General features: G+C 48.5%; 1 protein-coding gene across 1 annotated transcript in view; it reads left to right on the plus strand.

Annotated features, from left to right (window-relative positions):
* SRCIN1 (SRC kinase signaling inhibitor 1) overlaps window positions 1-13,208 on the plus strand; it is a 347,319-nt gene that overhangs the window by 260,475 nt on the left and 73,636 nt on the right. Inside the window, exons 7-9 of the mRNA XM_015412427.1 lie at window positions 3,256-3,454; window positions 7,319-7,412; window positions 9,077-9,906. Of these exons, the coding sequence (XP_015267913.1) occupies window positions 3,256-3,454; window positions 7,319-7,412; window positions 9,077-9,906 (1,123 nt within the window). The remainder of the gene's footprint in view (window positions 1-3,255; window positions 3,455-7,318; window positions 7,413-9,076; window positions 9,907-13,208) is intronic.

The following is a 13,208-nucleotide window of genomic DNA, read 5'->3' on the forward strand; positions in this document are numbered from 1 at the left end:
AGTCGGCCAGCATAGAATGCACATAACTAGGGTGTTCTGATAGAAAGAGAATGTGCAGCCAGAACTTCAGAGTCTGGAGCCAGGCCCTTGTTTCTGGAAGGCTCAGTTCTTTCAAAATCTCTAGACCAGAGGTCTCTAACCTTTTTGAGCCCATAGGCACCTTTGGAATTCTGGCACAGTGTGGTGGGAACAGCCAAAAAATGGCTGCCACAAAACGGCTGCTGCAGGAGGCAAAGCCAGCCACAAAATGATTGCCATAGCTTCACTTCAGTCACACCGTGACTGCACAGCCAATCAAATCTTCAGTAGCCATTAAAAAGCCTTGTTGGGCAATACCCCACCTGGCCCCACCCTAGAATTGCCATCCCCCAGGCAATGCTCCCTCTAAGCTATGGAGTCTTGTGAGCAAAAATTCTACTTTGTGAGCTACTGGCATTAAAGTTGTGAGCGGGCGATTTGGCTCCTGCATAAATTAGTTTGCTCTGGAGCCATCCTTCCTGAGCTAAGAAAAAAATGTGTGAGCCGGAGGCTAAAAAACTGTGAGCTAGCTCACACTAACTCAGCTTAGAGGGAACACTGCCCCCAGGTGGGAGCGGGGAATCCCCCAATTTGGTGGGCTCCTGCCTGCTGCTGGCCAGTTGGCCAGTGGGGGAAGTCCCACCCCAACAGCTACCACCCATCACAACGTTGGCAGCATGATGACGTCAAGCAGGAGTGACATCATCACACCATGGTGGCACTCTGGTATTTTGGGCAAAACTCTATGGTAACCATGGAGTTTTGCCCAAAATACCAGAGCATCACCATGCAGTGTCCCCGGTGTGATGACATCACTTCCGTGTGACCTCATCACGCTGGAGATATTGCGTGTGGTGACGTTGCCCCCCCCCACTCCCGGAGAGCTCCCTCCCACACCCCACCTGCGAGAGGAGAGGACCTGGCTACCCTACCCGCCCACTTCCTAAAAACACTTGGCGGGTACCAGAAAAGGTGCTGGCTGGCACCCTGGCATTTACAGGTGCCATGTTGGGTGCCGCTGCTCTAGACATATGACGTTGCAGTGCTTGGGGGATACGTGTAGAAGCTGTTTTAACATAAGCATCTGTGGTGGTTCCCCTTGTGTGGGAATGACAGCTTTATTATTTTTATTATTAAAAGGAACATCTACAACACTGCAAAAAGAACATCGGGTAGAACATTATCCTGAAATCTGTTATTTCTCTGTGTTACAAATAATGCCTGTTGTTTCTCAATAAATCGTGAACTGGGTTTCTGCTTTCCAGAATATATTACCTTAGACATTAATGCAAAGTCCCAAGTTCTTTTCTACCATTCTGTTAAAGGAAGATTGTTTTCCCCCCTTCAGTATGAGGTCATACGAATCTGAGCAGTAGTTATCAAACTCAAAACAAATTCTAAGTCATCTTCCTAAACATTATTCTTAAGTATCCAACAAAAAATCCAACAACAGTATCCAACAAAAATTACTGTAGAAGCAAATTATACTCAATAAAACGTCCGATCGCAACTCAGACTTCTTTCCAGAATTGTTCTGTAAAGGACATCGCGGATAAATATGTAAAAAATCCATCCCTAAATACTGACAGCCAGTAATACTGGATTACAGATATGTCCCCGTTTATTGGGACTTGGGTACCGTCAGTATGAGTTTCATAGAAATTCTTCCTCAGATCTGGTGGCTGTTAGAGACTATTTTAGGCCAGATCCATTTCCAGTAATCTATTTGGCATGAGGTCTTTTTTTAGCTCAGAAGGTACTACATCAATCTCGGAATCTGAGTTAGAGCCTCAGAGAAAATGAAGGCTCGGGTGCCTTTTAAGGGTGAAGCTATACCTCAAGCAGAGCATATGTTTTGCAAGTAGAAGGTCACAGTAGGGCATTGTATAGGGGCTACCCTTGAAAAGTCTTCTCAGCTTTCTTCTGGTTCAGAATAAAGTAGCCATCTTGTTGACTAGAATATGTTGTAGTGATTAAATCACTTCAATAATTAAAAAAAATTGTCAATGGCTGCCAGTTCATTTCTAGGTACAATTCAGTAGGATGGTTTTGGACCCACGAAGCCCTAAATGGGCCAGGGTGTCTAATCGGCCTTTTTATCCTGTAGGGTTGCCAATTCTAGGTTGGGGAATTCCTGAAGGTTTGTGGGTGGAGGGCAGAGTTTCGGGAGGGAAGGACCCCAATGGGGTACAATGCCAGAGAGTCCACCCTCCAAAGCAGCTGTTATCTCCAGAGGAACTGGTCTCTATAGTCGAGATCTGTATCTCCAGACCAGTTGTGATTCTGGGAGATCTCTGGGCCCACCTTACTTGCATGAACCTGCCAGAGAATTAAAATAATCTTCCAAGGCTTTACGCCATGTCCCTCTGCTTTCAGAAATAAAGTGGATGATTACTTAAGAGAGGGCCTTTTCTGTGGTGGCCTCCTGGATTTGGAACTTTTTCACAGGGAGATTCTTCTGGAACCATCATAATTTAAACACCAGGCTAACAAATCAGTCCTAAACAGATTTGTACCTTTTTAATATATATATAAGTATTTTTATTTTAAACATTACTTTAAACAGTACAACATTTATAACAAGTATTTACTTAGAATGTAACTCTGCCTTGGATTGCATTGTATTTTCATGCTTTTAACTCAGTAGAGTTGCCATATCCAGGTTCACAAATACCTGGAGATTTGAAGGTGGAGCCTGGGAGGGTGGGCTTTAGGGAAAGGAAGGACCCCTATAGGGGATAATACCATACAGTCCACCTTCCAAAGCTGCCATTTTCTCCAGGACAACTAAGTAGTCTCGGGATCAGTTGTAATTCCAGGAGATCTCCAGTCTCCACCTGGAGGATGGCAACCCTATGGCTCAGGCTTAAAATAAGAAGTAACTTTTATCATTTTTTCTGTTACTGTAATCCAAATATGCACTGTAGATTGACTGCATTATTATTGTTGTGTTAGTAGTTATAAATTTTTAATTTAGTACTGTTGTAAACTACCTTGAAGAAGTGTTTATGCTGGAAAGGAAGGCAGCTTGAATTTCTCACGTAAAGAAATAGATCAGAAGGGCCTGTTTGTCCATCTGACTCTTTATTATTCTATTTCTTTTAACCCTCCCACACCTAAAGAAGAGATTTGTGTCATTCAAAAGCTTGCCATTCCAGTACTGTTAGCTGATTCAATCTGAGTTCTGCATTACTTGACCATTTCCCCTCCTTCCTCCTGTGACTTCCATATCTACAGGCATCCTCTTCCTGCAGTTCGGGGATGAGACGAGAAGGGTTCACATCACCCACGAAATCACTAGCATGGATACGCTGCACGCCCTCATCGTCCACATGTTTCCTCAGAAGCTAACGATGGGGATGCTGAAGTCACCCAACACTGCCATCCTGATCAAGGACGAATCCCGCAATGTTTTTTATGAGCTGGAGGATGTCAGGTGAGGCTCTCACGAAGGATGCTTAGTTAGATTTGAGTCCAGTAGTGTCCTGGTGGCCAGCGTCCTCCTAGCAGGCACACAGATGCTGTTTCTAGGCATCAGCGTTTGTAATGAAAATCCAGGGCCAGGTGTCAAAACGCAGTTCTAAGGTTCAGGCAGAGGGTAGACAACACTCACAGCTTCAAATCCAAAGGGCAATCCCAGAACAAGGATACAAAGGTACAGGCCAGGGACGGAGACGAAGAGGACAATCCAGAGCAGAGGCAGCAAGGCCGGTGGCTAACGGACAAGTTGCTTCGACATAGCCTCTCCCTCCTCTGCTGCTTTTAAGCACCACGTCTCAGGACTCAGCCCCCTGAATTACCACCCAGGTCTCCTGATTTTCCATCCAGCTGGTATATTTTATTTTATTTTTCGCATGCGCCACAGCTGCGCCAAGCCAAGCCGTCATCCCGCCCTGCCTGCTGGTGCCTTTGCTTCCTTGCTTTTACTCTCTTATCTCTCCTGACACAGCCTGGGGGGTGGGGGGTGCCTACGACTTATTTAAATGCCCCCTGATGTCAAAAATCCTAGCTACAGCCCTGCTGCTCAGCAGCCTGTACTGCATCATGCCAGGCCGGCTGCCTCAGTCCTGCCCCTGTAAGTACTCACCCTCACTGTTGGTGCTGGGTCGGTGTTGTACTGCCAGGTGGGCACTGCGCCTTCTGTCTTAAAGGTCTCTTCTCATCTTTCTCCTACAGTGTTCCCGAGGCTCTGGTGATGTGGGGGAGGGGGAGAGTGAACTGACCGGCAGCTGACTCTCAGTTGCCAGCTCAGAGCTGAGGGGCCAGTGCACTGGCTCCTGGCTGAGGATCTGTGTCTGGCCCCTCAGAGACTGCCTCCTCCTGCAACTGACTGTGGGTTGGGGTCAGGTCCGTTGGCTGCCTCTTCCTCAGAGGAGTCTTCAGCGTCTCTTTGCTCTGCTGGGCTTGGCTGGTCCACAATAAGTAGCATTCCCAAGACCAACAAGAGTTTCAAGAATAAACTTTGAGAGTCAAAGCTCTGGGATCCTCTGGAACTATGAAGGATACTAATTCCTCAGTTGAAGCAGTGGAATCGCAGCACCACACTGTATTTCCCCCTCCCTGGCTTTCCAGTCCTTTAAAGGGTTTTATTCCTTTCCCAGTCGTGTGGTGCTGTAACATTACAGCACAGCTAGGCAGGGAAAGGGAGGTGAGGCACCAAAATCACTATTGCTGTCCACACCATTCATAATTTTATATACCTCCAACAAAAAATCTCTCTGTCAGTGCCCCCCACCCAGTCATTCCCACTATATCATACTCTCTATAAACGTCTATAAAAAGTGTCATAGATGCAACGAACATGAAATTGAGCAAACTTCAGAGGACGGTGGAAGACAGGAAGGCCTGGCGTGATCTGGTCCATGGGGTCGCGAAGAGTTGGACTTGACTGTGCGACTGAACAACAGCAACAATAAACTTCTAGCACAGGGGTGGGCAACCATTTGGGCCCGTTCATTAAAAAAAACCTCCTGCAATCTCTACCTGTGAACATGTTGGTGTACCAACAAACAAAAATTAGGAGGGAAGGAAAAAAGACAATGTTTATATTGTTGGGGGTGAAAGACTTTGCCCTGTCTCTTAGCCTCAGACTTCAGGGAGAGACTACAGAGAGTCAGAGAGACAGATAGGCAGGACCCTGATCATCCTTCCTTTTCTACTGCTCTGATTTTATCCCTTCGATGAGTAGATTGCTACTCTTAGAGAGCCAGTTTGGTGTAGTGGTTAAGTGTGCGAACTCTAATCTGGGAGAACCGGGTTTGATTCCCCACTCCTCCACTTGCACCTGCTGATGTGACCTTGGGTCAGTCACAAGCTCTGGCACAGCTGTTCCTGAAAGAGCAGTTTGTGTCAGAGTTCTCTCAGCCACACCTACCTCACAGGGTGTCTGTTGTGTGGAGGGGAAGGGAAAGGAGTTTGTAAGCCGCTCTGAGACTCCAAGTGAAGGGCGGGGTATAAATCCAATCTCTTCTTCTTCGGGAAACTTCCTTCTGGTCTTGACACCTTCTCTCCATACTATCCTAGCCTTCTCCATCTTGCCACTATGAGGGCAGGACAGTCTAATTCCATGAGAGCCAGTTTGATGTAGTGGATAAGTGCACAGACTTTAATCTGGGAGAACCAGGTTTGATTCCTCCCTCCTCCACTCGCAGCTGTTGGATGACCTTGGGCAAGCCATAGTTCTGTCAGAGGTGTTCTTGAAAAAGAGCAGCTTCTGTCAGAGCTCTCTCAGCCCCACCTACTTCACAGGGTGTTTGTTGTGGGAAGGGGAAGGGAAAGGAGTTTGTAAACCGCTCTGACATGCCGAGTGAAGGGTGGGGTATAAATCCAATCTCCTCCTCCTCTTCCTCCTCCTTCTACTTCTTCCTGCATCTCTATCCATCCTAGCTAGTTAGACTCGATTAAAAACCTATCTCTACTCTATCCTGTCTAGAATGGAATTCCTAACAATAAAGGACTCTTTGGCTGCGGTCACACGGATCATTTGCCACGCTGATGATACGGATGGTAGGCGGATTTTCCGGGTGCGATTACACCGCAATATCTGAGAAGTGTAGAGCTCCCGTGGCTAACCCGAGGCTTCCCGCCGAAGATGCGGAGTAAAAAACTAGTACCTCCGAGGTACTAGTTTTTGGAAACCGCGGGGCAAGGGCGAGGGTCTGATCGCATTTCTGGGGGACTTACGTGGCATCCGGTGTCTGCCACTGTTCGTCACACACAAGGGGTTTTTTTGTCTTCCAAGTCTCCGCAGGTTGTGCAACAGCGCCCAACAACGCATGCGCACAAAGAGCTATTGCTAGTGCGATCGCGCAGCGCGGCTTCTGTGCCGCGCTGCAGGATACCCGTCTGGTCGGCATCTCCTCCCTAACCACGGGACCTCGACCGGGACGTGTGCTCGGGCAGCCGCGCGTTAGTTTCCTCTGGGGCAATTAGCCACACCTCCCCCCACGATATCCAGCCTGTGTGACCGGAGCCTTTATTAGTTTTGCAAAGATAAAAAGGCCCCATGTGTAACTTTGTTTCTTGCCAGCACACACCAACCAGATGGATTCTGCTGCATTAATGTGCCTTGAGCACTCTGTTGACTGAATAATACTTCATATATTTGGCTTGATAAGCTGGGAACAAACCGAGTGCTTCCAGAGCCTATCTCCTTGAGGCTGATTGAAACAATGCAAAGTCAGTGCGGCTGCTGTGAGTATGTTGTTTCAGACAATGGGCATTCTCTGTGTTGTGTGAATTGGCCCTCAGTCCCTCAAGTCCTGCGTCCTAAGCAAAATGGTCCAGCATGCATCTATTCCGCACATGTGCTGGAGGCCAGCTACTGCTGCTCTCTAGCATGGACCCTCTTGAGTCATTTCAGTAGGTCAAAGGGCAGTCTTTGCCCCTTGGAAAATCCCTGTAAGCAGTCTTGCAGCATTCCTTTTGTGCCTGTCTCAGTCTTACTTGCAGGTGCTGAAATCCAGCTCACCCTGTACGCCACCCTGAGCAGGATTGCTGCATCTTGATGCGAAAGCTGCACACAAATCCCAAAGGAAGAATTTGAACAGACTGACACAGACCCAACCAACAGAAAACAATGTAAAACCTGCAAATCCACAGTGCCAGGAGGAGGTGGAGGCTTGATCAGCAGCTGTGCAAAGGCACCTAACAGCTGGTGTGGGCTGATGACGTCAGTGGTCTGCTTCCGTACAGCTGTGGCCACTCTCGTTGCCGTCACGGCCTTGCTTAATCTGGCTCTTCAAATAAACAACTTTCCGTGGATTTATCTCCTCCATTCTTTTTGGCTTTGTTCTTACAGGGATATCCAGGACAGAAGCATTATCAAAATCTACCGGAAAGAGCCCCTCTATGCCTCCTTCCCTGGATCCCACATCACCAATGGTGACCTGCGGGTGAGGATTGGCAGATGGCATTCGGGCTGTTGGGCTGTTCTTTTCATGGGACGTCAATATGGTGGAGGGGGTGGATTGCTGAGGAATAAAGCCCATTAACAGGAATGTGCAAGTTAATTATAGTGCTGTTAGAACCTATTGTACTTTTCAGCGAGCAGTTATACCTTCTCCCTCTCAACCAGGCATACACGTGCAAAAGCGAGCACATTGTTGTAGGTCCTGAGGTGGAACATCTGCAGGGACAAGGGGAACAAAAACGGATGTGTAAGAGGCAGGAAAAGTCATTCAGCAGAAAACAGTGAGAAAGACAGTAATTGTGTGTGTTTCTCTGGAAAGAATTACAGTGCTTGCCATCGGTCACCACCAGCAATTGTTGCTCTAGGAAAATGGAAGGCCAAAGCCTTGGCAGCAAAGACATAAACATGACACAATCAGGGCATTAATCAGAAATATACTGGTGTTGGTAGGAGGAGAAAGACAAAGAAAGAAAGAAAGAGAAAGGGTAGGAAAATGCAGGCGTGCGGTTTGCCAATCTGTGGTGGGTAAACTCATGTCTTTGTCCCCAATCCTCTTCCCTCACAAAAATTGAGGAATGGGAGAAAATATGGCCAGAAAATGGCTTCCATAGCAATGCTCTAGGAATTTCCCCATGTCTCTATGGTTTTTAAGCATGGAGATTAGGGGGATTTCCTAGGGTCACCCAGAAGTGACATCCCATCCTCTCTAAACTTCACCTTCCTTAGGCAGCATCCTCAACAGCTCCCAAAATTTGCCAAGGCAGTGCTGGCAACCCTAGGGCACAGGTGGAAGGAGGATAGTGCTGTGTTCTTGAGAGGGGAATCACAAGATTAGCAGTTGTTTTGGGAACCACGGAGGAATCATCAGGCATGGTGCCCATGTGGATTTTGCCTCTGACTCTTCACAGGCAGCTCTTTATATCTTGTATATTTCTACAATGGTTCCATGCCATCACTGAAGGCTACATGTTTTTCCATGTGTCCTCCATGAGGTCTTTCATTTGGAAGACATTGGAAATTTATTTATTTATTTAGACTTATTAGGCCGCCCTTCCCTGGGAGCAGGGCTCAGGGCTGCTTACATCAAAACAAATACAATAATACTAGACTTAAAACAGCATTGGAATTCAACAACCACAGTAAAACAGTACAATCCAAGATGGAGATAGATGGAGATAGATTTCCAATACCTGCTTGCCCCCTGGGTTAAGTAAAATGCACATCAGGGGGATCTCAAGTTCTCAAGTGTGTGGGGGACTGATTTGGATCATAATGGAAGCACATGGGGAGAAGGCCATGACGATCCCCCCCACCCGCCCCAACACACACTGTTTTCCTAACCTGCAATGGCCCTGAACCTGAAATAAGGTGCTGTTTGCCTCATAGGGGAAACATACATGTACTCTCCTCAGCATATGCGATCAGCTCCTAATGGACAAATAGTGTTGTCTGGAGTAGCTGAAGCACAGCCTTCTCCCACTTGTAATCTGAACTGGTGTGGTCCAGGTACAGTACAAATTCTTCATCTTCTGGTTGTGTGAACCAGGTAGGCGGAATGGGTTGTCGTTTGGCTTCGTTTTACCACTGTCACATCTGTAAGGGCACGGTTCTAACACCCTTATCTTCTCTCCCCTCTCGCCTTTCCAGAGAGAAATGGTCTACTCTTCCAGGGAGTCCTCCCCCACCCGACGCCTAAACAGCATGTCCCCTGCTGCTCACCTCACCTCTGGCTCTCCTCCGCCGGTGCTCCAGTCATCCTCCCCATCCCGGTCCCGCATGTCTTACAGCGGTGGGCGCCCACCTTCCTACGCTGGCAGCCCTGTGCACCATGCAGAACGCCTCTCCAACCTGCCTCCGGCCCAGGGTGTATCACCCAGCCCGAGTGCTATCCTGGAACGGCGGGATGTCAAACCAGATGAGGATCTGGCTGGGAAGAACATGGTACTGGTGAAAAATGAGGGCCTGTACGCTGACCCCTATGGCATGGTGCATGAGGGACGCTTGAGCATTACATCCACTCAGTCATTAGCGGGGATAGGAGACCCATTTGCCTACCCTGGCGGGCTCTACAAGCGGGGTTCGGTCCGTTCTCTCAGCACCTATTCGGCTGCTGCCCTGCAAACGGAACTGGAAGATAGCTTATATAAGCCCAATGCGCAGATCTATAGTGATACCTACGGTCCAGGGATGGGCTTCCGCTTGCCTCCGTCATCCCCCCAGAAAATTGCCGATGGACGGCTGGTGGATGTCCAGCAGAGCCAAAGTCCACACAGCCCTTACTCAGGGCCTCCCAGCCGGTCCTCACCGGTCCGCCAGTCCTTCCGCAAAGACTCTTGCTCCTCAGTATTCATGGAAAGCCCCGTCAACAAGCCCCGGAACCCAAGCTCTTCAGGGCCTTCAGAGCTCTTCCCCGGACCTGGGGAACGCCCGCTTTCTGGGTTCAGCTCACCTGTGCCTGCCAAGGATACGGAAACAAGGTAAGATGGGGGTGTATTCCCTTCCAGTAAGGCGGTGTTCTCAGTTAACCCTTTGATAAGGCCCAGAATGTGAGACTCGTGTGTTTTAGATTTAGAAAAAGCAGGTTTGTAGTCCTCATGGCTGTTCTCATTAAAGGCATTCAGAGATTCTGTCTGGTTAATTCCTGTCAATATAAGGAACTCAACATATGCAGATTAGTGCGCTACCTGTTTGGCCTGCTTGTTCACCTCACCTCCCAACCCATTTCCCCTCAGGTTCTAAAGCTCTCAGTCTGCCCCATACTGCCAAGACCACAGCTCCTCCAGTCCCTAGAGTCTATATAACTTCCCCTTTTTCTGGCCCTCCTTTCATATTACTCCTTCCTTTGCCCTCCTTTTTCCTTCAGTCTGTGACTCTGTCCATTGCCTGCTAAAATCCCCCTACACTTTTGGCCCTTTCAGGCCTCTCCCTCTATCTGTATCTCCAGTTGCCCACAGCCCCAGATTCTTAGCCCTGAGATTCTTCTCTCACAAAAGCTGCTTGTCAACACTCTTTTGCTGACACATTCTCCCTGTGTAAATCGAAGAATTACGTATTATTCCATCCCACCAAAGTACCACATCCCTTCCCACCATTGGAAACATGTGGGTGTTCTCCTTTTCCTGTTCTCTTGAGGGACAGACAAGACGATATATTCAAGCAAATTAGATAGCAGGAGAAATTTTCACCTTATCTTGTGTTCTGTGTTCCTGTGTCTACATCTCCACAGGAAAGATGGTTCCTGGGCTGTCAGTGGAGTTGTCAGGGGGGAATGGTTGGAGCAGAGCTCATTAGGATAACAAAAAAGATAAAAAGAAAGAAATTATTAGGAACAGAGAGAGAATCGGGGAGAGAGGGAGAGGGAGAGACCAAGTGGGGGAGAGTAAAAAGAATCCCGAGAGGTTGAAAGAATGACAAGCTCGGTCCTGTCAGGAGTTAATGTACCGGAAACTCTGTGAGAGAAATTTCTCCTTAATGCAGAACCTTCAAGGAAGGTTGACTGAGGAGGGCCTTTGGGAGGGACATTTTCAGGAGAGAGGAGCCAACAAAACAAAACCCATTTGCACTGGAGTGCCATTATGCCTGCTTCCCCCCCCCCTTTTTTTTCTGAGGTAAACCTCTTTTCAAGGGTTATGGCTCCCAGAAGGAAAGAGGCTGGTGCCTCACTTTGGTCCAACAGAAACAACCTTGACAGAATGGCCAGATTTTACTGGCACAATAGTCACTCACACCTACAGGGCAGGACGACTTTTCCTCATATGCCTAAGAGACAACTCCTTTCCCCCAGCCCCACTAGCTTTGATCCAGTGTGGTGTGGTGGTTAAAGTGTCAGACTAGGACCAGGGAGGCCAACAGCAATGAACTTCATTGGCTGACCTTGGGCCAGTCACTCTTTCTCAGCCTATGTCACAGCACTGCTGTGTGAAGGTAAAATGGGGGAGGGGAGAACGACATACACTTTGGAGGTGGGGTGGGATTGAAAAAACTGTAGATGAGCAATTAAAGTCTAAATGGTACCTTATAAGGAGACACGTGGGCGCTGCCAACTTCTGACTCTACAGCAGGGTTCCCAACCTTTTAAAGCCTGTGGGTGCATTTGGAATCCTGACACAGGTGGGCGCAGCAACAAAATGGCTGCCAGAGGAGAGCGGAGCCAATCATAGAATGTTAGGAAGCGAGGTCACGCATAACTCTCACAGGAACGCTTCACCATTTGAGGCAGCTCTGCTTAAGGATCAGAAGACCTGCTTGGGCACAAGCCCCACCTGAGCCTGCCCGCTTTCTAAAAACACTTGGCAGATGCCAGAAAAAGTGTTCTGTGCCCACGGGCACTACGTTGGCGACTACAGGTGTGCAGTCATTGTGTTGACATTTCCACATTTATCCCTACAAGTAGCTGCCTCCCCCTCCCCACGACATTTTACCTAACCACACATTTATGTTTTCCTCACACCTTTCTTGGGTTCATAGGATGAGATGTGCATTGTGAGTTCCATGATAGGAACTTCAGTCCCAAGCACATGTGAGCTGATTTGGACTGGGACTACTGCCACCCCCCAGGCAGCATTTTTCCAGTCTGACATAGTGCAAGGGGAGTGGTATTTGACCCACTGAGGAAACTATATGTACTGATGGATTAGACATATGTTTCCCCAAGGGGGAAAGAATGGCTCCCCATGGCCATTTTAGTTCAAGAAAACAGGATGTGGGAGGTTGAAGCCCCCCTCTCCCCATGCACCCCATCTGAATTGGTCCTGCGGGAGTTAAGTTGCCAGTACAAAACCAAAAGGGAGACAGCAGCCAAGAAATCAGAAGGAGATGGAAACAGGGAAGGGCAACCATGAAGGAACTAGAAAATAATCCTTAAGTGTAAGGATGTGTCGCTGGCAACCAAGGTCAAGTTAATTCATACCATCGTATTCCTCATTACTATGTATGAGTGTGAAAGTTGGACACTGAAGAAAACTGACTGGAGGAAAGTAGATTCATTTGAAATGTGGTGTTGGAGGAGAGTTTTACCGATACCGTGGACTGCCAAAAAGTGGGTTCTAAATCAAATCAAGCCTGAACTCTCCCTAGAAGCTAAAATGACTAAACTGAGGCTGTCGTACTTTGGTCACATTATGAGAAGGTAAGACTCCCTGGAAAGGACAAAAATGCTCAGAAAAGTTGAAGACAGCAGGAAAAGAGAAAGACCCAACAGGAGATGGATTGACTCAATAAAGGAAGCCATGGCCCTCAGTTTGCAAGACTTGAGCAAAGCTGTTAACAAAGGGACGTTTTGGAAGACATTAATAGATAAGGTCACTATGATGGCCCCGTCCACTTCACTCCCTTAGAGGCCAGTTTTTCCCTCTGTTTTCCTTTTCCTTTACTGACTGAGCTGCCCTAGTAATGTGTTTTCTTCTTTGCTGATGCGTTCTGGCTGCCCCACCCTGTTACAGTATGATATTTTGGCTCAGAGGTCATTTCGGGGGGGATCGCGGGGGATTGCAGTTCCCCTGGGTGAGGTACGGGGGGCGGGGTACATGACAAAGCCCCGCCCCCTGCCTCCGGCCACCCTGCTTCTGGCCCTCATTCAGCCAGGAGGAGGCAGGAGAAGAGGGAGGGTAAGTTGCTTCCTCCCTGCCTCTCCCCACCACTGCCTGCCTGGGGCCAGGGAGGGCCTTTGCGGGGCTTCCTCGCACTCCTGCTGGCCTTGCAGGTCCACCGCCGGGCCCTTCGTGGGGCTCGGCAGTGGAGCTACAAGGCCGCCGCCGGTGGCCAGGACCATTGGGGGCGG

The sequence above is a fragment of the Gekko japonicus genome, unplaced genomic scaffold, assembly GCF_001447785.1.
Source record: "Gekko japonicus isolate JY-2015 unplaced genomic scaffold, Gekko_japonicus_V1.1 scaffold8, whole genome shotgun sequence".
Taxonomy (NCBI): Eukaryota; Metazoa; Chordata; class Lepidosauria; order Squamata; family Gekkonidae; genus Gekko; species Gekko japonicus.